We start from the raw sequence: 25,290 nt of genomic DNA, 5'->3' as shown, positions 1-25,290 counted from the left end.
TGGGATGAGGGCTCATGAAGCCGGAGCAGGGAGAAAGGAAGCCGACCGGGGGCCCTGTGGTCCAGTTTGTATTCTAATGTGGCCCCTCGGCTCCTCCCCCCTGCCAGTCTGCCTGGAGGACCGGAGCAGGGAGACCCCGGCCTCCCTGTCAGCCTGACTGTCGTAGGTCTGAGCTGGAGTTTGACATGTAGATTGACTGGTTGCCATGGTGTGGGTCATGGATGTGGACCCGGGGAACAATCAACCCCACGGGCCCCCCCTCCTGTATTCAAAGACCCCGGGCTCAGAGTCCGGACACGCTGAGGGAAGACACATGGGACTACATGTAAACTCTTAACGCCACGCCTTTAAACCTAAAGATAGAATATTACAGATATGATCGACCCGGAGCAGCAGCCTTTAGAGACACAAAGAGCTGAGAGAGAACAACAAGCAACAAATCAGAGAGCCGCTCCAAAGAAGGAAAGAGGACGGATATTTAAAAGTTTCATTACATTTACTGTAAACTGAACTGTAGGGAACAAGGAAGGGAAGAGGAGAAGGAAAAGGAGAGCAAACAGGTCTGCTTGAGAGAGAGAGAGAGAGAGAGAGAGAGAGAGAGAGAGAGAGAGAGAGAGAGAGAGAGAGAGAGAGAGAGAGAGAGAGAGAGAGAGAGAGAGAGAGAGAGAGAGAGAGAGAGAGAGAGAGAGAGATGAAGAGTTGCTGAGTTTGTCATGAAGCTTCTTCCTCTCCTCTCTTAAATAGTTTCTGGTGCCACGCCCACTCCGTCATTCCCACTCAGCTGCTTCCACGCGCGTCCATTCACCAGCGGAGCGGAGCGGCGGACCGGACCGGACCGAGCTGTGGCGCAGATTAAATTCGTTGCCCCTCGGGGAGAGTTCGGGCAAAGTTCTGGTGGAGTTCGGGTCGCGTCTCCCGGACTTTGACGAGCGCGGAGCCGCGTTACCATGCGCGTAGGAGCGGGAGGGGAGAGCCATGAGCCGGACGCTGCAGTGGAGCCGCGGCCTCTTCTACCTCACCGTCCTGCTGTGGACCAGGAGGCTCAGCGGACTGGCGGACTTCTCAAGTAAGAGGATGAAGATGAAGATGAAGATGAGGGTGGAAGGCGCGGATGGAGGGATTTTAGGGGCAAAACGTGATCATACAGCAATCAATAATCAATAATAATGCTTTTTACTTCACTTTACATTACAACACTGTTCATCTGTAACTTATTGATCACCATGTTCCAGTGTATGTGTGTGTGTGTTCACGTGTGTGTCTTCCTGTCAGACTACCTGTCCAGGATCATCAGCAGTCATTCTGCTCAGGCGTGTGATGGACAGCCTCTGCGTCTCCACTGTCCTCGCCACTCCACCATCTCCATCCAGGCCGCCTTCTACGGGAGCGGCCGGGTTCACACACACCGAACGCACAACCACACCTGCTCAGCGCTCACTGCTGTACAGGTGTGTGTGTGTGTGTACAGACTCTCTCTATCTAACACACACACACACACACACACACACACAAACTGATCTGTGGGATTTCTGGGTGTGCCTTTTCTTGTAAATGGCGCCCTCTCTGCTCTGCTCTCTGTTTCCTGTGCAGAAGTTGCTGTCGGAGTGTCAGAGCCACAGAAGCTGTCAGCTGCCCGTCTCCCCCCTGCTGTTCGGGAAGGACCCCTGTCCCGGCACCAACAAATACCTCCATGTGGACTACAAGTGTAAACCCAGTGAGTTCACCGCCGTCCACTCAAAGGTCCCTGAACCTTATGTTTCTCCCCGTCTGTTCAGCCTGTTTTTCCCCTGGCTCAGCCGAACACAGGAGCCAGGTGGCGTGTGAGGGGGGGGCCCTGGTCCTGCGCTGTAAGACCCCCAGGGTGCTGAACATCTACGCAGCTGTCTATGGGAGGAGTCTGGGTGACGCCGACACCTGCCCCTCGCCCCGGACCAGACCACCCCCGTTCGGTGAGTCCACGGGAGAGTCCATGGTCTCATACGGTGAGCAGAGCGGCCGGGGACACAGAGGGACAAAGAGTCTTTAAGGCTTCAGGCCAGACGGACAAATGACTTCACAATCTGGAGATTTCTGTGTCACATCACACACCCCACTCTGGGTAAAGACAGTAACTATCCCCCATCCTATCCCTTCCAACGGCCGAGTGCTACAGCGCCACTCAGTGGATAATCTGGGTTATGGCCCCTGGAAGTCCACTTTATAATCACGGATCTCTCTCTCTTAGCTTTGCCATAATTCGAGCCAGTTCACAATGTGATTAAATGTAGAGCACACACACGCACACGCACACACACTCTCAGAGCCTCTGCTTTGCTCCTCCCTACAGAGTGTCTGAACCATGACGCCGTACACACGGTGACCAAATCCTGCTATGGCAGACAGAGGTGCGCCGTTGCCGTGGGTGACCAGACCTTCAGGGACCCCTGCTTCCCTGGAACCAGGAAGTACCTCAGTGTGCTCTATGCGTGCGGTAGGAGTCTGCGTGCTTCCTCACACTCATGAGCCGGATGATCAAACATAACAGAGCAGGACCGAGCTCCTGTGACACGGCGAGCGGACGGCGTCACGTATGTTGCCTGTTTTGCTCCGTGCTCATTATGGGGCCGTCCCCTTGGCCTTCGGTGCTCATTCATAGTTTCCTATTGTGGATTGTTATCTGCCGCCATCGGTTGTTCTCATGGCATCACACCCAACAACACATCACCGGGGGGGAAATTAGACTCTGAGGTCAGTGTCGCGGGTCGAGGTCGACTTCCTGGTCGGCTTCCTGTGATTGGCACGGATGCTGGTGAGGTCATCCGTGCTCTTTGTTCGCGTAGAGGAGACTGGAGATCTGACTCCTCCAGAACAATGAGAGCCAAGCTATTGAAGCTCTTATCAGCACCATCAGATCCAGGACCTGAGTGTGGTTCTGTTCTTTCTCTGCAGTGCCTCAGGCCCTCCTGAAGGAGGCCGACCCCAGCATGTTCTCCTCCACCTCTGCTCCTCCTGTGGAGTCAGACAAAGGTGACGTGGAGGAGGAACTGTTCCCTGAGGGCTCCAGGAGGCCGGACAAGTCAGGAGCTGTGATGAGCGACTCGCTCCTGATCTACGGCTTCATCAAAGGTACATGAGGGATCACCTGGTCTTCAGCTGGACCTCACTGGAGCTCCTCATGGTCTCAAGCTTTTGATGCTTGAGGAGCTTTGAGTTTAGTTTCATACAAAGTCCAGACTCAAAACACACAACATTAAAACAAACAGATTCAGTTACAGAAGAGTTAAATGTAGCTCAGGTGAGGATTCTGTTTCTGGTTTCCTCCTCAGAACGTCCAGAGATGGCAGCGCTGCTCTTCACCTCCAGCGTCTGCGTCGGCCTCCTCCTCATGCTCCTCGCCGTGTCTGTCAGAGTGACCTGCAGACGGCACTCACCTGGAGATCACAGACTCACAGCCAAGTCCCCCAGCCCAACGGTGGAAGAGGACGAGGACGACTATGAGGAAGATGACGACGATGACGAAGAGGGAACAGGCAGCTCTTTACTCTCGGCCACAGACAGGAAGGCAATACTGAGCTGGGAGGAAGTGACGTACGTGAGCGAGGCGGCGGAGCGGGCGGAGAGGATGGAGCGCAGGGAGATGATCGTACAGGAGATCTGGATGAACGGCTATCTGAACGTCAACGCCACCGAGCTGTGAGCGATGCAGATCCAGCATCTGCAGAGAGGAGGGGTCGATACACACCGACACAAACTGAGACGTGGTTTAGAACCTAAACCTTCTGTTCCTGAGGGATTCATCCCATAAACTTCCCTAAAGCAGCAGCACACGGCTTCTTCTATTGAAAGATGAAGTACAGAGGCAGTTACATAATAAGAGCTGAGTTCAAGTCAAAGTGAGTTTATACTTTAGTGAGATGTGTCCTCTGCCTTCAGCCTTTAAGGAGCTGAACCAAAGATGAAGAGTGTGTGAGGATGAAGACTCCAGCCTCTCACTCTGATCTCATTTCACTCTCATGTCCGGCTGATTCATATCTGCTCTCTGCTCAAACCAACGCTGTGATCTTGACTCCTTCCTCTCCCCTGCTGGGACCGAGCGCTTTGTGGTGACTTCCTGTCCTGTGTGTGTGTGTGTGTGTGTGTGTGTGTGTGTGGGACAAAGAGAGGAAAGGTGCAGCTTCTCCCTGAGCTCCTGTTGAACTTTCACTGCAGAGCTTTAAAGCCGAGACGCTGTCAATACAAAAACGATCTGATTTGTTTTCATGAGTGTAAAAGTTTAAACTTCACTATGAAGTATTTTTAAATGTGTATATTGTTTGTACAGCTTTATTAAAGAACAGAATATGCATCTGATAACAGGGAACAGAGTCAAGTTTGAATAATAAAAAGGTTTACAACATCGGCCTCACCTGACCTCACAGCGCTGCTGTCTGTGGGCGGGGCCAGGAAGACTTGAACAGGTTTAGAACTCGTAAACACAGCAGATTCTCCTCAGACCAGATCAGATCAGTGTGTCTGGTGTTTACCTGGGGCCCCATTTGATGTTGCTGAGGCCCTGAAACTGTCTCTTGAGTGCCTGTCTGTCTGACCACTCAGAGTCCAGGTAGCTGTCATCCTCAGCCTCGTTCAGCTTCTGCAGATGAAACAGGAAACGGCTTTAGAAACAAACAGACTGGTGTGAAGGTGCAGAGGTGCAGCTTGTTTGTTTCCTGACCTTGAGCTCCTCCTGCCTCCTGTATTGATGCAGCATCATCTGCTTCTGCTGCTCCTCAGTGATCAGAGGCTCCCTCCCTGGCGCCCCCTGCCCTTTCTGACGGGAACCGCAGCACACACACACACACACACACAAACAGCCACTCACATTATTACCAGTGTGGGGACAAAAACATTAAACAACAACAGATTAAACATTAAACTATCTGTGAATGTGTGTGTATCCTCTCTCACCTTCTGGATCTTCACCACCAGCTTGGTCTTCTCGTTCTTGCCGATGTAGTCCTGCAGCTTTCTTCCTCTCTGCAGCTCCTTGGCAGCCCACCACAGCTGGCACTGGTCCTCCGCCATCACCTGCAGAGACGCCTGCAGGAGAGAGCCAGAGGGAGAATGAGACGAGTCGCTGAGGCGCCAGGGCTTCAGATGAATGAGGAGATGCCATGACGACGCCATGGGGTCAACACGTACGAGTAATCACAGAAAACAAGGTCTTTAGGACACAAAATGTGTAATTATCTGTCCATCATTCATGGGTTTCTGCCCCCACAGATGGAATTCTTGTATTACAAAGATCCTGGTCCTGTGTAGGAGAATCCACTGTGTTCCATTTGCCCCTAATGTCTCATTTAAACTCCCTCTTCAACATATTTCAGTATATGTTCCCTCTGACGTGCTTGTTCTGGTTGTGGTTGTTATTGCTCACCTGTGTTCCTGTAAGGTCTTCCTGGTTCTCAAACTCCATCCTGATGGGGTCATGAGGGGGCAGCCCCATGGGGTAGACGATGGTGACCGCGCCCCTGAGCTGATCCAAAGCCTCGGTCACCGTCTCCATGGTGACGCAAACATTCGCTTCAAGCTGTTTCTGAGGGAGGAAAGAGAAATAAGCCTTGAATGAAAACACTCTGACCCTTCTGGTACACAAACCAGAGCAGAGTGTTCGTTTTGACGGCCGTACTCACTTTGGAGATCTTTGCCTTCGCCGCCTCCACAGTCTTCATCAACACTTCCTTCATTTTGTCGTTGGGAGCTGGAGGAAGGTAGAAGGGAGAAGGTTTACAGCTGGATGAGCTCGGGCTCTTTGAGACTCTGAATCTGATCCTGGCCAGAATCAGCGGCCAGAACTCAGAGCTTCACCAGGATCTAATGGACTTCATGTTGCCTCCTGACATCATTGAACCTGTCTGCTGTCCATGCAGACCAACTGTCTCACCATGTCCGTTCCTCCTCCCGATCTCGTCCGTCCTCAGCACGGCGCCCCCACTGGGCTCACACTTCTCCTCCCACTCGTCCACCAGTCTCAGCTCCAACAGCTGCTCCTGGGTCAGGCCCTGCATGTCGGGGGGCAACGAGACCCCATGATCCGCCAGCTCAGAGATCTCTGACGACACACACACACACACACCGAGTCTGTTACATGCTGCAGGTCTCTGTGCTCTCAGTTGACAGCAAACAAACAATAACAGTCTATCTATCTAAACAAACCAGCTTAGCCCCTCACCTGAACATATCCGGTCCACTTTGAGTCTTGCGTTGTAGATGTGGACTATCTCCTGGATCAGTGTCTCCAGCGGAGCGTCCACGGCGGTGCTGAACAGAAAGTGGCTCTCGTCCCCGCGCTTCACGTGCAGCAGCACCATGGTGGAAACTTCCTGAAGCTAACTGAAGTTTGAGGTTAAATCTGTGAGTGAATGAATCCTACAGCGACGTCATTGTGTGGCGATAGCAGCCGAGTGACGCCAAAACTAACGAACCGAAGAGCCTGGAGTTAGTGTGTAACCATGGCAACGCGGCGCTCCGCCTGGAAGAGACGGTTCTAGAAAGCTAACTTCTAGCTAACGTTAGCCACATTCGGTGTGTTTAGAGAAACGGTAACTGGCGCGTAAAGACTGAAATAATACAAATAAACCTGTGGGGTGAAACACAGCGACGCTCCGTTCATTTAATATCCAGACATTAATTTACGTTTACCGTTTGTTTACTATCCCGAAACTATTGGGCAAAACATTAGCACCAGGACTCACGCGCGCGTCTCTTCTCGCGAGATGTTGGTTACCAAAGCTCGATTCATTTCTCGCGTTGTTGCCCCTAGCGGTCTTAATGGGAACGACGTATTCTATACAGCGAAACCGATGACATCATGGTTTAATAGAAGAATGCAAATAATTTCAGTAAAGTAAAATATCGATGATTCCTGAGTGCATTGATTAATAAATGTAAACTAGTGATGCATTTCTTCACTGCACATCAAAATGTCACACACATTCATACTACGTACAAGGTCTAAGATGTATATTATTCATTAACAGGCACAAACAAAACAAAACAAAGCATTCAGGTCAACTTACATTTATTATTGCATACATACAACACAATTTGCTTCATACATAAATGTGCAATCAGCTGTGCACTTGAAATATGGAACCTTGGATATTAACATGAGTCGCAGCTTCATGTCTTCTCATTAATACATACTGGATATGTTCAACAACACAGACTGTTCACTATGATTATAGTCATAAAAAGGGACACCCACCTCACAAAAGGAGCAATTTGTCTCTTTAAAAAAAAGGAAATCATCTTAAACATGACACAAAGCGCTGGCTAGTCCTCTATTGTTAATGCAGATACAGAATCTACTGCACAGATTTGGATAACATAATAAATGCATTTCAGAGTTTACATCAATTCCAACTTAAGCATGTAAGCAAACGTGACCACATCCACTTGCTCACGCAGCTGAGAGACGTCTGAATGCTGAGCTTTTCATTATTTTACATGTTGATAGAAAGCACAGAAGCATCAGTCAGCCGGTCATAAACCATCAGTACGTCCTCAGGGAGAGAGCTTCAGACCCGTATGTGGCGTCTGAAGGAAGGTAGAGGGGGAAACGACTCCAGTTACACGACAAAGCGGGTTTGTGTGGCGTTGGGAACGATTCGATCACACAGATCCTGCAGCCAAACAACTACCTGTCCACATGGCAGCGCCACTGACGTTCACTTGAAACACTCAACCAGTGACAGAACACAAACAATACTGACATCACCTCACACACACACACACACACACACACACACACACTCACACACACACACACAGCATGGAGGGTTTACCAAATCAGCAAAGCTCAGTAACACCACTTTGAAAAGAGGGGGGGAATACCACAGCAGATGAGTTTGATACAATCACACCATTCAGTCAGGAATGTGAGCCACAGCGAGTCTGAGGAGAGAACGGGGCCGGACATCTGGACCCGGCCCAGGCCAGATCCTTTCAGGGGTTTGGTTTCTCTCCTTCTTCTACTGTACTGTGACTGTAAGAGAGGAAGTGACAGCACTGCCACGCCCACATCCATGCAAATCACGTCACACACACACACACCTCAAACCACAGCACGTCACGTCTGACCGCACCACCAACAACGGCAACATGAGGTCACCCAGAATAAAAGTTCAGGAAAAGTAAAAGTAGGATTTTGCAACTGAACTGAAGATTAAAACCAAAGCCCCCCCCCTCCCCCCCCATTATAAACAACATGTGCATCATACATGGAGGAGGAGACACACGCACACACACACAAACACACACACACACACACACAGAGTCCGGTTTGTTCCACAGGTTTGTTTCAGCAGAAGAAGAGAACAGGAGAGCGTTTCAGTGCATATGAGTTACTTTGTGCAAAAACCACGGACACGGCCGTCACAAACACACAAACACACACATGAAGCCAGGCGGTTCCACTTTAGCACACACGTGTAAACATAACGGGCATGTATGTCTTTGATATAGAGCTGTGGAACATAGAAGCGTGACGTCACAGAGAGGAACAGGCCCGAGGCAGTGAACAGTTTGGACTATGACACCTGCTGGGAGGAGGAGGAAGAGGAGGAGGCGGCCATGACGGAAACCAGTGCAACATAAAGTACATTCATGATCAAAGCAAAGGGCGATTACAGATTTACTCCCCTGGCCTGATCGACCTCTAATCTGATCTGTCTGCTGCTCACAGGGCGACAGGCAGCAGCAGTGTGAGGGGGTCAAAGGTCAGCAGCCTCCTCCGTCCTCTGCCTCACAGAAACACAACAGACCGTCAGGAAGAGACAGAGAAGCCACATGATGCAGACGTGAAGCCCAGTGGAATGTGAAGTGACACACACACACACACACACACACACAGGGATGAGTGTGTGTAGATACAGGTTATATACGGTTTAACGTGTTCGCCGCCCCAAATAAAAATAAACATTGGAACCATTGGTATTAAAATCTCAGATCACATGGGGGGAACAAGCGAACGCCTGTATGAAGGACAGAACACGTATGTAACACGCATGTTGGCTCACACAGCTCTCCTCTGCTGAGCTCCATAAGGGGGCGCTATATACTTCTTAAATACTGTCTCTTTTGTACACACACACACACACACACACACACATATACACATTAATCATAGATCTATACATGTCTAGATGTGCCCTCGTCCTATCGCTCTGTGAAGAAGCCGTCGCTCGCTCTGTCTGGGAGCTTTGGGTCAGAGGGCGCAGTTCTGCTGGGGACGGGAGGAGGGAGGGACGGGAACACTGAGGGCGCCGACGACGCCCAGTCGGGCTCCGAGTCGAACCCGGAAAGCCCGGTTTGGGTTTGGGGGAGGAGGGCGGCGGGGGGGAAGACGGGGGCCGGCGGCGTCTTCGTCTGGAGGGGGAAGTCGGAGTCGTCGAAGGTGACCCACTGCTGGCTCGGCTTCCCTCCGGGCGGAGGCGGCTGGCGACGAGGGGCGAGGGAGGAGGGCGGAGCAAAGGGCAAGGGGAGGGTGGGGGCGGGGCCGAGGGGGAGCAGAGGGGGAGAACGAGTGGACGATGAGTCTAAAAGGGGCGCGGTCCAATGGAGATGGGCGGCGGGCGGCGCCGGTGGGTGGGAGAGGACGGGGGCGAGAGTGGGGAGGAGGGGCGGAGCGAAGGCAGAGGAGGACATGAGGACGTCAGGTCTCATGGCCTGATGCTGGACGCTGAAGTCCGGGGTGAGCGGGCGGCGCTGCTCGTGCTGCTGCAGGAGCGACGCCGTGAAGGGGTTGGTGCTGTTGGGCCGGGCCGGGCGGGCCGGCTCGGTCGGGAGGAGGACGGGGGAGGCGCGCAGCATCTCCTGAGAGCGGCACCGAGACTGGACCGGGGGAGGAGGGAGCAGGGAGGAGGCGAGAGGGGAGGGGGTGGAGAGCGAGGAGGAGGAAGAGGAGGAATGGAGCGCCTGCAGGTCCGACAGGGCGGAGGAGGACGACGGCAGGGAGGAGGAGGACGGGAGGGTGGCGGAGGAAAAGGGAGGTGGGGCCGGGGCGGAGGGGGGTGCGTGCAGGGAGGAGCCTCGCGTCAGGGACTGGGTGGTGTACCAGGACGATGAAGAGGAGGAGGAGGAGAGGAGGTCGGACGTGAGTGTGTCGAAGGGGTCGGGCTTCCATTGTGCTTCTCTTTGGATTCCGTTCAGCCCGTTGGTCTGCGGAGGAGCAAAGCAAAGATGGAGACGTCACAACACGAGACGACATGGAGCAGGTCCAGTTAGGCCTAAATGGGCTGTGTGTTACTATAGCAACGCTTAGGCCAATCTGATCCAGATTTGTGTTTTTATAAGATTAACCTGGTCAAGTGTTTGAACATGAATCTTCTCACTCTTCATCACAGTGCACAGATAGACTCTAACTCTAACACAACAACACAAACTGACACAATGTAACTTAAAGTATGAGGTCATTTGCATATGAGCTCACTCTGACCTCTGACCTCAGTGAGCAGATATGAAAGGACGAGTGAGGGACCGACAACAACACGCCTCGCTGCTTTTACAGGTCATTGATTGATGTGAAGAGATCGTCTGCAAAACTCCAGGTCCTGTCAATCAAGCGTGATCTTTCCAGATGTAGTGAGTTTGAAGCGTGTTTGGTTTTTGGATTTTGCAGACGAACTCTTCATCGTTTCGACCGGGAAAAGAGGCGAGGACGAGTCGGAGCGCTGCATCCTGACACAAACCAACGCATGACCCGAGAACATAAGTTCAGATGTCAAAAACAAGAGGGGGGTGGAACAATGAGGGGGGGGAGGGGGCGGGGTTACTGGGTGTCTTAATGTATGAGAGGTAAATAAAGACGTCGGAGCAGAGGACTGTGGTGCTATGGAGAGAGGAAGTGGTTTAATATCAAGTACCTGTCACCCTGAGGGCTTCTCCGGCTTGTGAGAGAGAAACAAACGGATCAGAGACAAAAGCAGAGAACAACAGAGAGCTGAGCTTCCTGTCAGCTCCTCAAACAACAAATCCTGACGTACTCTGTCTGGATCGTTACAGAAGTGCGGCACCAACCTGTGCGGCGGGGGCCGTCTCAGCTTTGGCAGCGTCGGGAGGCAGAGCGTGAGAGGAGCGGGAGCGTGGCGGGGGCTTAGGAGAGGCCAGACCCTGCGGCGGTGAGGTGGCGGCGGCAGGAGGCGGCGGTCCAGCTGCTTTGGGGGCCGCGGCCTGTTGGGGCAGGAGAGGAGCCGGGAGCGTGGGCTGCATCGGCGGGGGGAGCTGGGACTGAACGGAGGGAGGGGCCGGTTGGGGCTGCATGGGGGGCTGCATGGGCGACGGGACCTGGGGTCTCGCTGAGGGCGGGCCTGAGAGCGGGGGGACGGAGGGAGGAGGGCCCGAAGGAGGAGGACCTGAGGGGGAGAGAGGGAAGACCAGTGAGTGTGTGAGTGTGTGTGTGTGTGTGTGTGTGTGTGTGTGTGTGTGTGTGTGTGTGTGTGTGTGTGTGTGTGTGTGTGTGTGTGTGTGTGTGTGTGTGTGTGTGTGTGTGTGTGTGTGTGGTCTCACCCAGAGGCAGGTCGGGGGGTTTGGTCAGGCCGCTGGGTCGGGGGGCCCCTGGGTGTGTGTCCGGGGTGGGGCGGGGGGCCCCTGGGTGCACCTCTGGAATGGGTCTGGGCGCTCCGGGGTGGGAGAGCGGCAGTGGGCGGGACTGGGGGGGCATGCTGATCACGCCGGCTCGAGGGGGGATATTCTGGATGGAGAACAGGGAGGAAACAGGAAGTTAGCTCAGATACGTTTGTGCTTCTGTGATGAATGATGACATCATCTCACCGGTCTGGAGAAGGGTCCGGGTCCAGGACCTCCAGCTGCTGCCGAGCCTCGACCTGAAAGAGAGGAGAGGAGCTCAACGCCTGTGAGCCGAGACGCAGGAAGTCAGAGAGAATCTGACAAACAAACTTCCTAAAGGGACGACGTCATCGTCACACAGCTGCTGCTTCATGAACGAGACTCAGTCGCTCCTGAGCAGCAGGAGGGCTGGAAGACAATCTGGAGCCTTCAGGGTGCCAGCAGCTTTACACACACACACACACACACAACACACACTCTCAGCGCCTCTCAACATGTTCCCACACAGCTAAGATGACACACACACACACACACACACACACACACACACACACACACACACACACTCACCTGCGGCAGCGTCGGGCCGAGCCAGAGCCGGACTTTTGGATCCTTTGCAGCACAAAGGAAACCAAACCACATGAGGGTAAACAGTGAGGAGCTAAACAAGTGGAACCTTTGTCACAGGAAGCAGGTGCGTTTCCAATGGCAACAGGATACAGAAGGAACTAGTATTATCATGTGGTGAGTCTGCCTGACGTTAGAACTGAAACCATCACTGAGTCCCAGTCTGAAGCAGTCAGAGTGACTCACAGTGACTCAGCCTCTCTCACATCTCAGAGTTTATTTGGGAAAGGAACTCAGTGGAGTCAGAACATTCTGGTGTCAAGGGATTTACAGCTGATCATCTCTGTGTGGCGTCAGATGGATGAACGGCAGCACACATACAAACACATAGATACACACTGAACTGTTAGGTGCACAGGAGTGATTGTGCTGTTTAAAGGTGATCAGTGTACCTGAGGGGGGAGGAGGACGCTGTGGGGGCGCAGGTCTGGCCGGGGGGGCGTTTGGGCGAGGGGGAGGTGGGCGACGGGGCTCCACAGATGTGGGGGCGCCGGGCTGAAAGTCAACCGGAGGACCTGAGACAAACAAGAACACAGTTAGAAGAAGAAACATCAAGGAGATAAGAGCACGAGGTAATGACATGAGAACAGATTAGGTTCCTTTGCACACACACACACACACACACACACACACACACACACACACACACACACACACACACACACACACACACACACACACACACACACACACACACACACACCAAGCAGAACACCAAGCCCCGCCCTCTCTGGAGCGTCTCCGTAGCTCTTCACTGTGCACATGCTCAGCAGGTCACGCGTGTTATCACACTGTAAACATTCCACACTGTAAATCATCAAACCATCACACGTTAGGTTGTACCTGGAGGGTCTCTCCTGCATATGGAGGGGCTTAAATCTGCGTCAACGCATTAGAAACAAAACAACATCTAAAGTTTAGAGCCCAGCAGAGGCAGACTGGGTCCTGGGCGATGATGGCGGCGTGCGGGGCGGGGCGTGTGTTCACCTTGTGGCGGTCTGGAGGGTTGCTGAGTGCGGCTGGGCCTGCTGGGGGCTGAGGGTTCTCCGTGGGTGGGGGAGGGGCAGGGGCTGCCCCTGGGGGAGGGGAGCGGGGAGGAGCCTGGGCCGCAGCCGGCGCCGGGCTGCAGGTGCTGGGGGAGGATCTCCTCCACCTCGTCGTCCACGTCACCTGGACAGGAAGTGCCATTAGAATGGGTCACTGTGTCAGAAGCTTATTGTGCAGTAACACGGCTCTTCATCTCACCTTCCATATCGTAGTCGTCCTCTCCCATGTCGGTGTCCTCAGCCAGCAGGGTGGAGCTGGCGGAGGTGGGGATGCTGCCACAGATCCTCTCCACACTCATCTCCTCCTCCAGACTCCTGATCCAGCCTGGACTCTTCAGACGGATGTCAATCACCTTCCCCAGCACCTACACACACACACACACACACACACACAAGCAGCAGACAGGTGAGTGGGTCTCATGTTGCACAGAGGTGATTGAACCTTCTGATCCTCTCTGGTGACTTACAGAGGAGGCACTGAGCGACAGAGCAGCCAGAGCAGAGTAACCCTCCAGGAAGGTGACCCACATCTTCTCCTCTACAAACCTGCAACACAAAGACACACTGATGTAGAAGAGCAGTCTGGGGCCAACCCGTCTGTCTGCGTGTGTGTGTGAGGGCGACAGACGCACCTGATCAGGATCACCTCGCCAAAATTAGCAAACTTGTCCAGCAGCTCGTCTATGAGAGCGTCGTCAAAGTAATCATCCGGCCCGGAGGTGCAGAGCGACACCAGGATGGTCCCGTCCGGAGGCCCCTGCAGGGCGATCACGTCCTTGTAGACCTGGTGCCGGGCCTCCGGGTCCACCTCCAGGATGTCCACATCCATGACTGCCACCACGGGCCTGCAGACAGAGAGGTCAGAGGTCAGGATAGACAGGAAGTCACCTCAACAACAGTGTCAAAACTCTGTCAGGCGTCCTCGTCTTCGTCTCACCGGTGGTCGGAGGTTTTGAGCTCAGCCCTGCCGTAATACTTCAGAGAGCCAGCCCTCCAGGAGGAATCTGGACTGTCCTCGTTCTCTGCAGACGTAGACGCTGCTCCGACTACGTTCATCTCCTCAGCTGCAACACATCACAAAGCAAAACATGAGAGGGCAGGGAAGAAGAGACGACAGGCAGCGCTTCATTCTGTAGATGAGGGGACGGTCGGTCGGTCGGTCTGTCTGCCAGTCTGTCTGTCTGTCAGTCAGTCTGTCCTCTCCCTAGACGCCGTCCCTCACCGGTTCTGTCAAAGTTCCACTTCCTCCTCTTCCAGAGAATGCGGTCGGTCCAGGCCGGTGTGCGACACTTCTCACTGGTGTCGTAGTCCTCTGAGAACAGGTCGTACTTATAGGTGGGAGCAAAGTCCAAGTTCCCTTCGATGAAACCTCGGAACACCTGTGGGAGACATTTAGGAGGAAGATTATCATCAACCACAGCCTGAAGGAGGGGAGAGCTTGTTTCAGTAGGAGTCTTATTGGACTCTAGCCCATAAAGCTGTTGTTGTTATCACAGCCATCCATGGTGCAGCGTTGAGATGTAGTGACTCATAAACGTTTCTCTGTGTGTCTAAATATGGCCGCCGTACCAAACCGGCGTTCTTCTGGTCCAGCAGTTGGTCCCCGGCTGTCAGAGCGTCCCAGTTCTGCTGCTTGATCAGCTCCTTGACTTCCTCGTTGGGCATACTGATGCGATAGTTGAAGTCTCCGCACCAGAACACGTAGTCGTGCGAGTAGAGCAGACGACCCTGACGGAGGGAAGAGGGGGGCGAGTTAAAGTCACGCAGGCAAACAAACGTTATAACCCGGGTTGTGAACACGGCGGCCTCTACCATCGGGAAGCTGAGTCTGCGTGTGATCTCGTTGTAGTCGTCGTTCCTCTCCTTGACCTGCGACTGGCCGGCGGCAAAGTGGGAGCAGATGAAGCAGATGCTGGTGGTGTGGAACAGCAGGCGGATGGCCACGCCCCCTTTGTTGCCCGTAGCCCCGCCCATTCCAGTTTTCACCGTATCCACAGCGACGTCCCTGGGAAACGGGGACGTGTCGGACTTGGTGAAACTCCAAACCGTGTGTGTGTGAGTGTGAGAGCGTGCAGCGTCTCTTACCTGATGAAGGGCGCGTGCTGCGGGCGGATGAAGACGAACAGACACACGCCCACCAGCTGCTCTGAGGCCAGCAGCACGTACTTATGGTCCCTGGAGAGGTTCTTCTGGAGCTCAGCGGCCCACAGCTTCTGGTTGGTGGTGCTGGGAGGGAGGACAGAGAGACGGAGGACAGGTCAGAAGTGGAATCAGTCCATGTTGAGATGTTCAAAGTGTTCCAAACAGAAGAACAGAGGAAACCCTTCTAGGCGTCGTCACATCATTTGTCTAAATTCTTCTAAAACACCTTAGGGCAGAATCAGAAGCACATACCTGGCGCTGACGATGTTGCCAGCATTCAGTTCAACCATTTCCTCAAACCCGATGGCGAAGATATCAATGGGGTTGGCTTTGCTGTCTGTAAGGAGACAAACATCAACAATGAGAGTGTGTGTGTGTGTGTGTGTGTGATGCAGAGAACTGAGGCTGGACTGGAATACGATGATGTGCCTGCGTCGTACCCTGAAACTCAAGATGCCCCGCCTTCATGGGAGCGTCCAACAGCCAATCGTTGAGCGTCTGGTTGCGGAAGGCGATGCTACGGAACTGCTTGCCGCCGTTGACGTTCCAGGTGCCGACGGCGACCCGGATCTGCTTGGGCCGCGTGTATTTCTCGTAGCTCTGACACATTCCCAGCAACACTCTGGGAGAGGCTGCAGACGGGAGGAGAGCGTGTTAGGAGAGAGGGAACAGTGAGGCAGCGAGGGACACACACACACACACACACACACACACACACACACACACACACACACACACAACAGAAGGATAACCTACAACATGAGGGTCGATATGGAGGAAACATCAGAGTTACTGCTTAGTAAATACTGAAACTTAAGCAATAATCCACTTTGGTAATGATTCAATGCCGTCCGTCCACGTCGTCCCTGAGTGGAGCCGTGTGTCGCACAATCCAGAATTCTCTTTATTTGATCCTCTGTTGCATCTGAAGTGTGAAGGTGCAGAGGCTTGAATCATTACCAACGCTGGTTTACAAAGGAATGAACCAGATGAGGAGGGATGCAAACACAGATGGATGGATGGAGGGACGCAAACATCATCCACTGGAGGAGGGGGAGGGGGTGGAGGAGGGGGGGGGGGGGGGGGGGGGGGGGCTGTTTATGGGTTACTGTACCTGATTGTAAGACGGGCTCAGTGACTAAGATTGTGGGCGAGAGAGCAGTGGGGAGAGAAGGGAGAGAGGGGCGTGTTAACTGTTGTGTAGACAGATAAGACTAACACAGCAGCAGGTCGGCTCTAATCTGAGGCGGCAGAGAGAGAGAGAGAGAGAGAGAGAGAGAGCCGACACACTGAGTGACACCTTCTGCTCTCAATCAGGCCTCTGGCTACTGTGCTGTCTGAAAACATACCTCAGCCAACTGAGCCTGTTGGAGCAGGAATTATGACAACAATGAGACAAAGATAGCTGCAGAATGTGACAGCGATCCTTTACGTCCCGGTGCGGCCAGGGTCGGACCCGACGCTGAGCTGAGTTACCGTAGAGGCTGGAGGTGGTGAGCAGGGCCCGGGCTTTGTCTGCCAGGTCGCTGTTGAGCGTGGAGCCCAGCCTCAGGATGTCGATGGCCTCCTGCTTGGAGCTGTCAAAGAAGTTGTTCTGGATGGTCCTGGTCACAGACCGGGCTCCGTCCTTCAGCTTCCCCGCCTGGAGATAAAGACGTTTAAAAACAATCAGAGCCACGGACGACACACTCTTTAGAAATGAAGCTCACCAATGGAAGATAAGAGGAGAGAGGCTGAGGGAACAGCTCCTCCAGATGATTAGAGAGGATCAAAGTGCTGCACGTGATCCATACTTTGGTTTCATTGAGTGCTGCTCGGCATTTACATTTACACCTTTGCGTTACCATGCCAACCCAACATCTGGAGAATGTATGGAGCTCATGAGACTGCAGGTGAACTCAAAGTGTAAATGTGTCAGCAGATACAGAATAGATCAGTCAAGAGATCTCACAGCTTCATGGAGAGCCCAGACAATTTGTTCATCCCAGAGAAAACATAATCAATCACCTCAGATGGAAGAAGGACTCCTCCCCTCCCCCTCCCCCCCTGCATTAACCCCATCCACCCCACAGGCACAGAGATCAAATCAATAACAGACCAGAACACAGACCCACAGCCTAAACATGACATAGAAGGGCTTGTTGACTTACCACAGAGAGGTAGAGAGGTCCAGAGGACAGCGGAAAGAGACGGCACACAAGAGTTAAGAACAGAAGCAGCACACAGTTCAACACACACACACACACACACACACACAAGAGTGTACAGAACAGGAAGTGGGTACAAATGTGACATCACTGCTGTAAATGTGTCAGTTTGGATGACCTCACTGCTGTGGCTGTGTTGTTATTAGATGACATCACCTTATGAGTTGGATGACATCACTTTGTTAGTCGGTAAGAGGATGAGAAGCTTTAGAGCGTCACACTGATGTGTGAGTCGCTGGGAGCCACACTGTTTTCTGACTGGACACTGTTAGACTTTGTACTTTGGTGTTTGCAGGCTAGCTAGTCCTGCCGTTTCCATGACGACCTGTTTGCTAGGCTCAAGAGGAAACGAGACTGAGACAATTTCATCCAAAGAGGTGGTGAAGCTGAGTGAGGAAGAGCTGTGTCCCCAAAGACAAGACGGCAAGTGAAGAATTCAGAGTATTCATGGGCCGAGCTAAGGTTTGGGTCTCAGCCATGCGAGGAGCGGAACAGGCCAAGGTGGAGACACCACAAGCAGAGTCTGGCCTTCAGGAGCTGCTGAGACCACGGGCCAGCGTCTCACAGGTCGCCGCCCTCCGCAGCAGACGCAGCGCCCGTCTGCGTGGATCTGAGAGGAGTCGCGTACCGACAGCCTCCAGAGCCTCACGAGCCTCGCCAACACGCGCTAACCTAGAGATGAAACGAGCTGCAGCGCTGGAGGCAAAGCAGCAGCTGGAGCTGGAGGAAGCTTCGTTAAAGCGGTGGCACAGCGTCGCAGAGGCCCGACACAAAGCTAAGAGGGAGAAACTGGAGCTGATGACCGCCATAGCTGAGGTCAGCGCACAGATAAAGGTGCTGAAAAAATACAAAGGGTCAGAGGAGGGACAGAGCAACAACAGTGAGCGTGAAGGCAGAGCGAGGTAGAGCTCCGCCCCCTCAACCAACCCATCCAGGCTCACAGGGGGGGGGGGGGTTCAGGGTTAATAGTTCATGGACAGTAAAGGTAGTTTAGAGGTTAATGTTTAAGGGGCCGGGGTGTGTGTTTGTGTTTCACAGCAGAAATGTGTGTAAGCTTGGATGACATCACTATTGTGGCTTCATTGGATGGCGTTGCCTTGTTAGTTTTATGACATCACTATGGTAACGTTCAGTTAGAGTCTGATGCTGCGGGGGTCGCTGAGTGTGTAAAAGCAATAAAGCTTCATGAGTCCCATCAGAGAGTGTGTGTGTGTGTGTGTGTGTGTGTGTGTGTGTGTGTGTGTGTGTGTGTGTGTGTGTGTGTGTGTGTGTGTGTGTGTGTGTGTGTGTGTGTGTGTGTGTGTGTGTGTACCTTGGCCTTGCCGTCCAGGGCTCCGGTGCCGGCGTAGATCTTGCTGACCGAGTCGCCGTTGCTTGACCACATGGTCCTGAAAACCTCCTGGAACCTGGCAACCAGCTGAGGCTTCTCAGTCAGGCCCATCTGCTCCAGCTGCTTGGGCAGCATCTGGGAGAGGAAGAGGAGAGGAGGACCATGGAGGTGAAGAAGCTTTCACAGAGGAGGAGGAGAAGAAGATGCTCCTCTCTCTCTCTCAGTCTTACCTCGAGGGCAAAGAAGGCCTGCACACTGTTGGTTCTGTCCAGACAGTCCAGACAGTTGGTCCTGAGGGTTCCACTCTGAGTTCTGAGCAAAGTGACAATATTAGTCATCATCATCATCATCATCATCATCAAACTGGCCTTCATCCCTCCTCTCTTTGCTGTGTGTGTGAGTGAGTCTGACCTGGTGATGCCCGTCTCTCCTGTGTAGTAGAAGAAGCCACAATCCTCTACAAATCTGTTGAGCAGGGGTTTGAGGACGCTGTGGAGTTTGTCTGCTTTGCCTCCCTTCACATTCTGATGGTAGTCAAAGTTCACCATCTTCACCGCTCCGGCGTGCTCTGAGGCCTTCAGGTGACTCTGAGTGACAGAAGACAGTAGACGTGAGGCGTCAGGAGGGTTTGGACACCGGCACAACTGGTTTGCATTAATAAGAGGCCAAACAAATGCCTATTCAAATGGAGGAGTCATCACTGTGCAAAACAAAGTGAGAGACTTCCTGTTCCTGTGGAACACACAAAGCCTGGTTCCCTCTTACCTGGAAGGCTTTACTGAGCATGTGTTCCCCTTCCTTGCTCCCCAGCAGGTTTATGATCACCTGTTTGCCGTACAGCTGCCGCAGAGCCGTGAAGTGCCTGCAGAAAACACACACACACACACACACACACACACACACACACATCACACTCCCATAAACCAGAACATTCTACAGTTCCACTTCCACAGACCAAAGGAGCACCAGAGCTGCTTTATGAGGTTCTGCTCTGTGTGTTTGTTTTGTTCCTCTCACAGCTGGAACACGTCCTCTGTGTTAACCCTCGCCTCGTCTTAATTACCTTTCAAACGCAGGTGCGTTTGCCTCAAATCCCCGGGAGAGTTTGACACGATGAGAGCCGACCTGTCAGGGACGAGACGGGCAGACAAACACAAAAGAAGAGACAAATGTGACTGTGTGGTCCTCCAGTGATGAGGAAGGAGGAAGGAGGCACAGACGTGTCGCATGTTGGACAATTTGTGGGACAGCGGGAAGAGATTCATACGGGCGAGAACAAACATCGTGGAACAAAAAGCAACACAAGGGGGGGGGGGGGTGCGCTCACACAGAGACGAAGACGCCTGAGCAGCAGAGAAACCTCAGCCTCTTCTTCTCTCCTAAAGTACAGGTCTGTAGACACGTGGCCACGCCCCCTCAGGCTCAGCGGGGCTCTGGTGAAACAACAGGCCGAGGCTGCGAGTCCCAACACGCTGCCTGACTAAACTCTACCTTTGGACACAAACATTCAGGCTCTCAGTCGTCTCCTCTCGCCCTCAGACCAGCTTCTTCCATCTAAAGGCCCCGGCAGATACAAGTAAACAAACGCCACATCTGATCTGTCCCGTTCCTTTCCTCCACCTGATCCGGCCTCAGACAGGAGCCGACTTCCATGGAACATTATGGGTTTGTCCTTAACTGCAGGTTCTACTGTGTGTGTGTGTGTGTGTGTGTGTGTGTGTGTGTGTGTGTGTGTGTGTGTGGCTGCCATTTTGTCCCCACTTCCTCCCTGGACGGCGGGGCAGGCTGCTGCTGTTATGCATATTTAATAACTTCCTGCCCGTGCAGCTAAAGGGCTCTCAGGTTGCAGCCTGCACACCTCAGACCTGAGCCGCCTCAGCTCACACAGGATGATGAGGTGCAATTTCAGACAGAGGATAACTTAACACAGGGAGCAGCATCAGTAAAACAATGAATGAAACTATAAATAGAACAATAAGGGCAGGATTCCATGTCAGCAGAATAATCTAGACTTAATCCAGCCGGAATAAAGACTTCTTCTTCTTCTTCTAGTGCTCATTAAAGCTATGGAACATGACCGTGGAGCCTGATCTGTCCTCCCATGGACTCACATCTCTGTCACAGCAGCTTCCTGTGGCGCCACACTACACGTCCTGACCTCTATGACCTCTAAACTCATTCACAGCCGTCCCCATGTGTGCAGTGAGCCATAACTCAGATGAAGACAATCTAATCACCTGGAGAGGGAGAGAACAAGGAGCAGAGAGTACAGCAGGTCTACAGAGGCGCTAGATGTAGATGGAGTGGCTGAGAGCTGAAACGGCACGTTGAAGCAGGAGGGCTACCATTCGGACTGAAAACAACCCCAAACCCACAGTCACAGGTGTGTGTCGGTGTGTCGGGACCAAACCAGAGGCCTTGTGGGCGGAGTGGAGGAGTCTAATTGGTCTACCAGGTTGTGAGAGCAGCAGACTGGGTGGGAGGACGGGGGGTTGGGGGGTGTTTTCAGACCAGGCTCTCACCTGACCAAAGAAGTCTGGGAGCTGAGAGAGAACAGAGAAAATGAACCCTTAACCCACGACCAACAACCTGGGCTAGTTCAGGCCTAACCCCACCCGTCTGTGCAATGTCGGGACAGGAGTGTGTGCGCTGAGAGATCCCGGCTGCTGTATGTGGGTGAGGAGTGATAATGGAGCCCTGAATGTCGCCCGGCGTTGCACAGAGTAACCGTTCTGCCTTTATGAAAGAGCCGACACCAGCAGAGCCACAAGAGCCAGGCAAATAAGAAGGTGTTGTACCAGGTGGGGGTTCTCATCCAGTCCATTAGGGGTCCGATTCTCATTCAGGTGCAACAAAACGCCCTTAATGGACTTTTTCTAAACACAGCATGGACAAAATGTTAAACACAGGCTGAGGACATGGAGTGTAGTGAGAGAGACACAACAGAGGCTTTCACCCTCCACCTCCTGCTTTGTAGCTCATGGAGCGGTTTGGCTCCTTTAACAAAGAGCTGCAGGGATTCTGAGCTACACACACACACACACACACACACACACCGAGACTAGGTTCATTCTTTCTCTACGTAAGGCTTCACATCTTTAAAACATCAAGCTCAGGTCAGATGGGGTTCCCTTTACCTGGATGCCTGGTTGTTCCCAGAACAGAGGGATGGAGCCACGGATCTGAATGAAGGAGGAGACTCTGTCATCCAGGAAGATCACCTGTTCAAAAACAAGACCTGGGTTAATAGATGACGATCATAGTGTCAGACACACAACCCAACAGTCCGGGGTCACACTCACCTGTTCCGTCTCCACAAAGTTGGCCACCTGTCCGTCATCGTTGGTTCCTCGGACATTGAAGCGCGTGCCGGCTCGCTCGGAGCTGAGGCGGGAGAAGATGCAGGCTTTGGCCTGCTTGTGGCCGGCGTAGATGGTCCGGATCTCCACGCCGCCGCACATCAGCCTCAGCAGCCAGTCGTCACAGTTCACTCCATAATGCTTCAGGTGCAGGTGGAGAGACTGGTTCCTAATACGAATCAGAGACATTCAGAATCACAAGAAGGGAACAAATATGAAATATAAATGAGTATTATGATAACAGATGGTTCGGAAGTATTTCTGTTGCATGCTGGGACTTCAGTGAGACTCCAGCTCCTACCAGAAGAAGCGGTTATCTGTGGTGTCTTCTAGGATCCTGCGATGTGCGTTGAGACTTAGGTCCATGCTGACTCCAGTGGAGGACCAGGCGAAGTAGAAGTGCCCCGAGTTCAGGACCTTCCTCACCTCGGCGATGCGGTCCTCGTCCGCCGGGTCGTTTTTCAGAGAGATGAAGTCGGTCTGTGTGACCCTGAACACCTCAGAGTCTTGGACTTTCCCCACAGAGCTGCATCCTGTCACCACCACCAGACTGTGGAGCATGGAGTCGCCTGCACATGACAGAGAAATGGAGAGGGAATGAAAAGGCGGCACCGTCCAGAAACTCTACATGCTAAGGGCCTGGACAGTAAATGGTTAATACACCGTGTTGCTTGTCCGTATACAGCAAATCACCCGCCCACCAAATCTCACCCATCTTTAAGGCCGAGCTTTAATCTTTTGCACGCCTTCTTTCCTTGTTGCGATAACAAGAGGCGGTCAAGGTCGAACAGAGGACGGGAGAAAGCAGCTTAGTGTGAGCGGGGACGCCACAACAAAGCTGAGGTGCTTAATACATGAACACAGAGGCAGAACCTGGATCTGCTCTCAGGTATGTGAGGAGGGCAGCGCCATCAAGAGACACATCTGAGTCTGAGTCTGAGTCTTACCCAAGTTGAGGCGAAGGACTCCAAGAATCCCATAGGCATCAACAATCTTAGTGTAGGAGTTTTTAATGGCCTCCTTCTCTGCTGCAGCTGAAAGACAAACAACAACAAACTCAGGTCAAGAGAATAACTTCCCCCCCTTACAGCGATCTCATTTAGAGTCAGATTCCATAGGGGACATTAAGAACAACAACAATGCAATCAAACATAAGAGTCTTACACAGAACAGCCACGGCCCCCGACTCAAACATGAGGCATTCATCCCTGGCTCTGGTTTCCACGATCACACTGTACGGGGGCGGGTCCAGCTTGTGGTAAATGCGGTATCCCTTACTGAAGGCCATTGTGGATCCAAGATTAAGTAACCTATGTTAGGACCTGAAACCCAAGAGGGATGATTGACAGCAGATCAGACACGTTGGACGTAGAATCACACACAACATCTGCAGTTTGGAAGCTTCTAGGTAGACACACACACACAGACACACTGATGGAGAGCTGAGAGAGTGACTGATGACATTTATTGGATGTTTATGTCAGCATTATAAATATTACATACATCAAAATGACTGAATTAGAAAAACAAGCTATAAAGAATTAAACCTTGGTTACTGATTAAGGCTTCTTTAGCTCTATGTTGTAATTTCGGCACAACTAAATCCGTGTGAGAGACATCTGTCATGTTGAGCAATAGAGACTGCAAGATCCGGATTGAACACAAGTTTGATTACGACATCGGAAGCCTCGAGCCAGTTTGTCACGTCGGCGAGGCAATTAAGTTACAAGCTTTCCAACACAATCTAATACCACACGCACACACACACACACACACACACACACACATTACTGAGAAGGGCTACGGCGAGTAACAATGTGTAAGTGTGCTGATGTTAAACTGAGTGAACCCTCGGCCCACCTGAGGCCCGCCGCGGTGAATGAAAGCACAATCTGAATGTAAACAGGTGGACTAGCAGCAGATTAGGAGCAGAATGTGAACATTAGGCCGGCCAGCTGAGCTCACATCCATCCTGACACGGACAGTCACGACTTTAAAAACGCAGCGGAACCAGACGAAGCTAATGCGAACTGCGGATTTTGCGTGACACTTGAGAAACCCACGGAGTTAAAGCAGAGCACCGAGGCATCTTGTTAACGATCAGCTGCTCGGTGCCGCAGGTGACGGGAGCTCTGCTAATCACTCACAGCTCAGATTCGCTAGCGCGCGAGCGATATTTTGATGCTGCTAGCTAGCTCAACCTCCGGGATGAGACACAAACTGACAGCCATTCAACACAAACACGAGCGAGCTGGTGTGATAAAACAAATGCGACCATAAATGAGGTTGAGTATCGACTTCATGTGTAAATTATAGCTTTGATTCAAATGACATAGAGGAAGAGATCTCGTCTTACCGTTCCCCCCCGCCGGGTTTTTACACTGCTGAGCTCTGACTGCTGTCACAACAAAATCCCCCCGCGGTGCTGCCCAGATGGTACATTCCGACGCAAACACTCTCTAGGTTACCGTAATACCGTTTTAAACGTTTCACCTTTTATAGTTTTTGTTTCATTTACATAAAATAAAAAAGTCGTGTAAGCATTTAAAATAATTCACATGTTATTCATCTCAACAAAGAAGTTATTGTCCTTGTGGATAAGAACACAAAATGAGTGGAGATGTCTCACATGCGGTATCTGTATCATTAAATTAAATACTTGTATTTTAAATGTTTTAAAGATTAAATTAAAATATATAAACCTGAATTGAATACGTAATAATTTAGCTGTAGTAGCAGTGGTCTTTTGAACGTGCCAGTTTCTGAGTAAATAAGCATTAAAAGGGCAAAAATTAAACCATTTCCTCAAAGTCACAAGACGTCACGTTAGCGTATTACCGTAATACTTATAACACGGCGCCGTGTTTATATTTCAGTATATTTATTGAACCATTGACAGCACGCAAATAATACACTACTTAAAAAAAGTGATATGTTAGCTGCTTACACGAATTACAAATACGTGTTTATATAAAATTCAGAGCCGGAAAGTCAAA

The 25,290-nt window shown here is 52.1% G+C and overlaps 3 protein-coding genes across 9 annotated transcripts; 1 reads left to right on the top strand and 2 right to left on the bottom strand.

Annotated features, from left to right (window-relative positions):
* Positions 1 to 653: 653 nt before the first annotated feature.
* eva1c (eva-1 homolog C (C. elegans)) lies at positions 654 to 4,241 on the top strand. 2 transcript variants are annotated; one of them, XM_076149690.1, is made up of 7 exons: positions 654 to 1,066; positions 1,273 to 1,448; positions 1,591 to 1,714; positions 1,797 to 1,982; positions 2,327 to 2,470; positions 2,929 to 3,105; positions 3,306 to 4,241. In XM_076149690.1, exons 1-7 carry the CDS (start codon positions 976 to 978, stop codon positions 3,674 to 3,676), a joined length of 1,269 nt encoding a protein of 422 aa, XP_076005805.1. In that variant the 5' UTR covers positions 654 to 975; the 3' UTR covers positions 3,677 to 4,241. The 2 variants fall into 2 exon arrangements, with proteins under 2 accessions (XP_076005805.1, XP_076005806.1); XM_076149691.1 differs by having other exon boundaries at positions 655 to 1,066; positions 1,797 to 1,949.
* A 45-nt stretch (positions 4,242 to 4,286) lies between these two features.
* On the bottom strand, positions 4,287 to 6,738 carry cfap298 (cilia and flagella associated protein 298). Its single transcript, XM_076149692.1, has 7 exons — positions 6,188 to 6,738; positions 5,900 to 6,067; positions 5,649 to 5,716; positions 5,393 to 5,551; positions 4,924 to 5,055; positions 4,691 to 4,786; positions 4,287 to 4,609 (listed from the first exon to the last, which is right to left on the bottom strand). Exons 1-7 carry the CDS (start codon positions 6,324 to 6,326, stop codon positions 4,499 to 4,501), a joined length of 873 nt encoding a protein of 290 aa, XP_076005807.1. The 5' UTR covers positions 6,327 to 6,738; the 3' UTR covers positions 4,287 to 4,498.
* Positions 6,739 to 7,019: 281 nt separating this feature from the next.
* Positions 7,020 to 24,713, bottom strand: synj1 (synaptojanin 1). Of its 6 annotated transcripts, none has more exons than XM_076149678.1 (30): positions 24,651 to 24,713; positions 23,459 to 23,616; positions 23,242 to 23,328; positions 22,596 to 22,863; positions 22,238 to 22,463; positions 22,073 to 22,156; positions 21,734 to 21,811; positions 19,999 to 20,060; positions 19,701 to 19,797; positions 19,347 to 19,522; positions 19,166 to 19,247; positions 18,918 to 19,070; positions 16,875 to 17,040; positions 15,839 to 16,030; positions 15,651 to 15,735; positions 15,342 to 15,482; positions 15,069 to 15,261; positions 14,826 to 14,984; positions 14,479 to 14,635; positions 14,194 to 14,320; positions 13,889 to 14,101; positions 13,724 to 13,802; positions 13,456 to 13,621; positions 13,198 to 13,380; positions 12,603 to 12,725; positions 12,154 to 12,195; positions 11,788 to 11,840; positions 11,524 to 11,707; positions 11,035 to 11,369; positions 7,020 to 10,176 (listed from the first exon to the last, which is right to left on the bottom strand). In XM_076149678.1, the coding sequence occupies exons 2-30, from the start codon at positions 23,580 to 23,582 to the stop codon at positions 9,175 to 9,177; spliced, it is 5,037 nt and encodes a 1,678-aa protein (XP_076005793.1). In that variant the 5' UTR covers positions 23,583 to 23,616; positions 24,651 to 24,713; the 3' UTR covers positions 7,020 to 9,174. The 6 variants fall into 6 exon arrangements, with proteins under 6 accessions (XP_076005793.1, XP_076005794.1, XP_076005795.1 ...); XM_076149679.1 differs by having other exon boundaries at positions 16,875 to 17,031; XM_076149680.1 differs by lacking the exon at positions 12,154 to 12,195.
* Between the last annotated feature and the right edge of the window lie 577 nt (positions 24,714 to 25,290).

This window comes from Genypterus blacodes, unplaced genomic scaffold, assembly GCF_046128005.1.
Source record: "Genypterus blacodes isolate CSIRO-AG114 ecotype Tasmania unplaced genomic scaffold, CSIRO-AGI_Gbla_v1 ptg000047l_1, whole genome shotgun sequence".
Taxonomy (NCBI): domain Eukaryota; kingdom Metazoa; phylum Chordata; class Actinopteri; order Ophidiiformes; family Ophidiidae; genus Genypterus; species Genypterus blacodes.
This window is presented reverse-complemented; position numbering and strand designations above follow the sequence as displayed.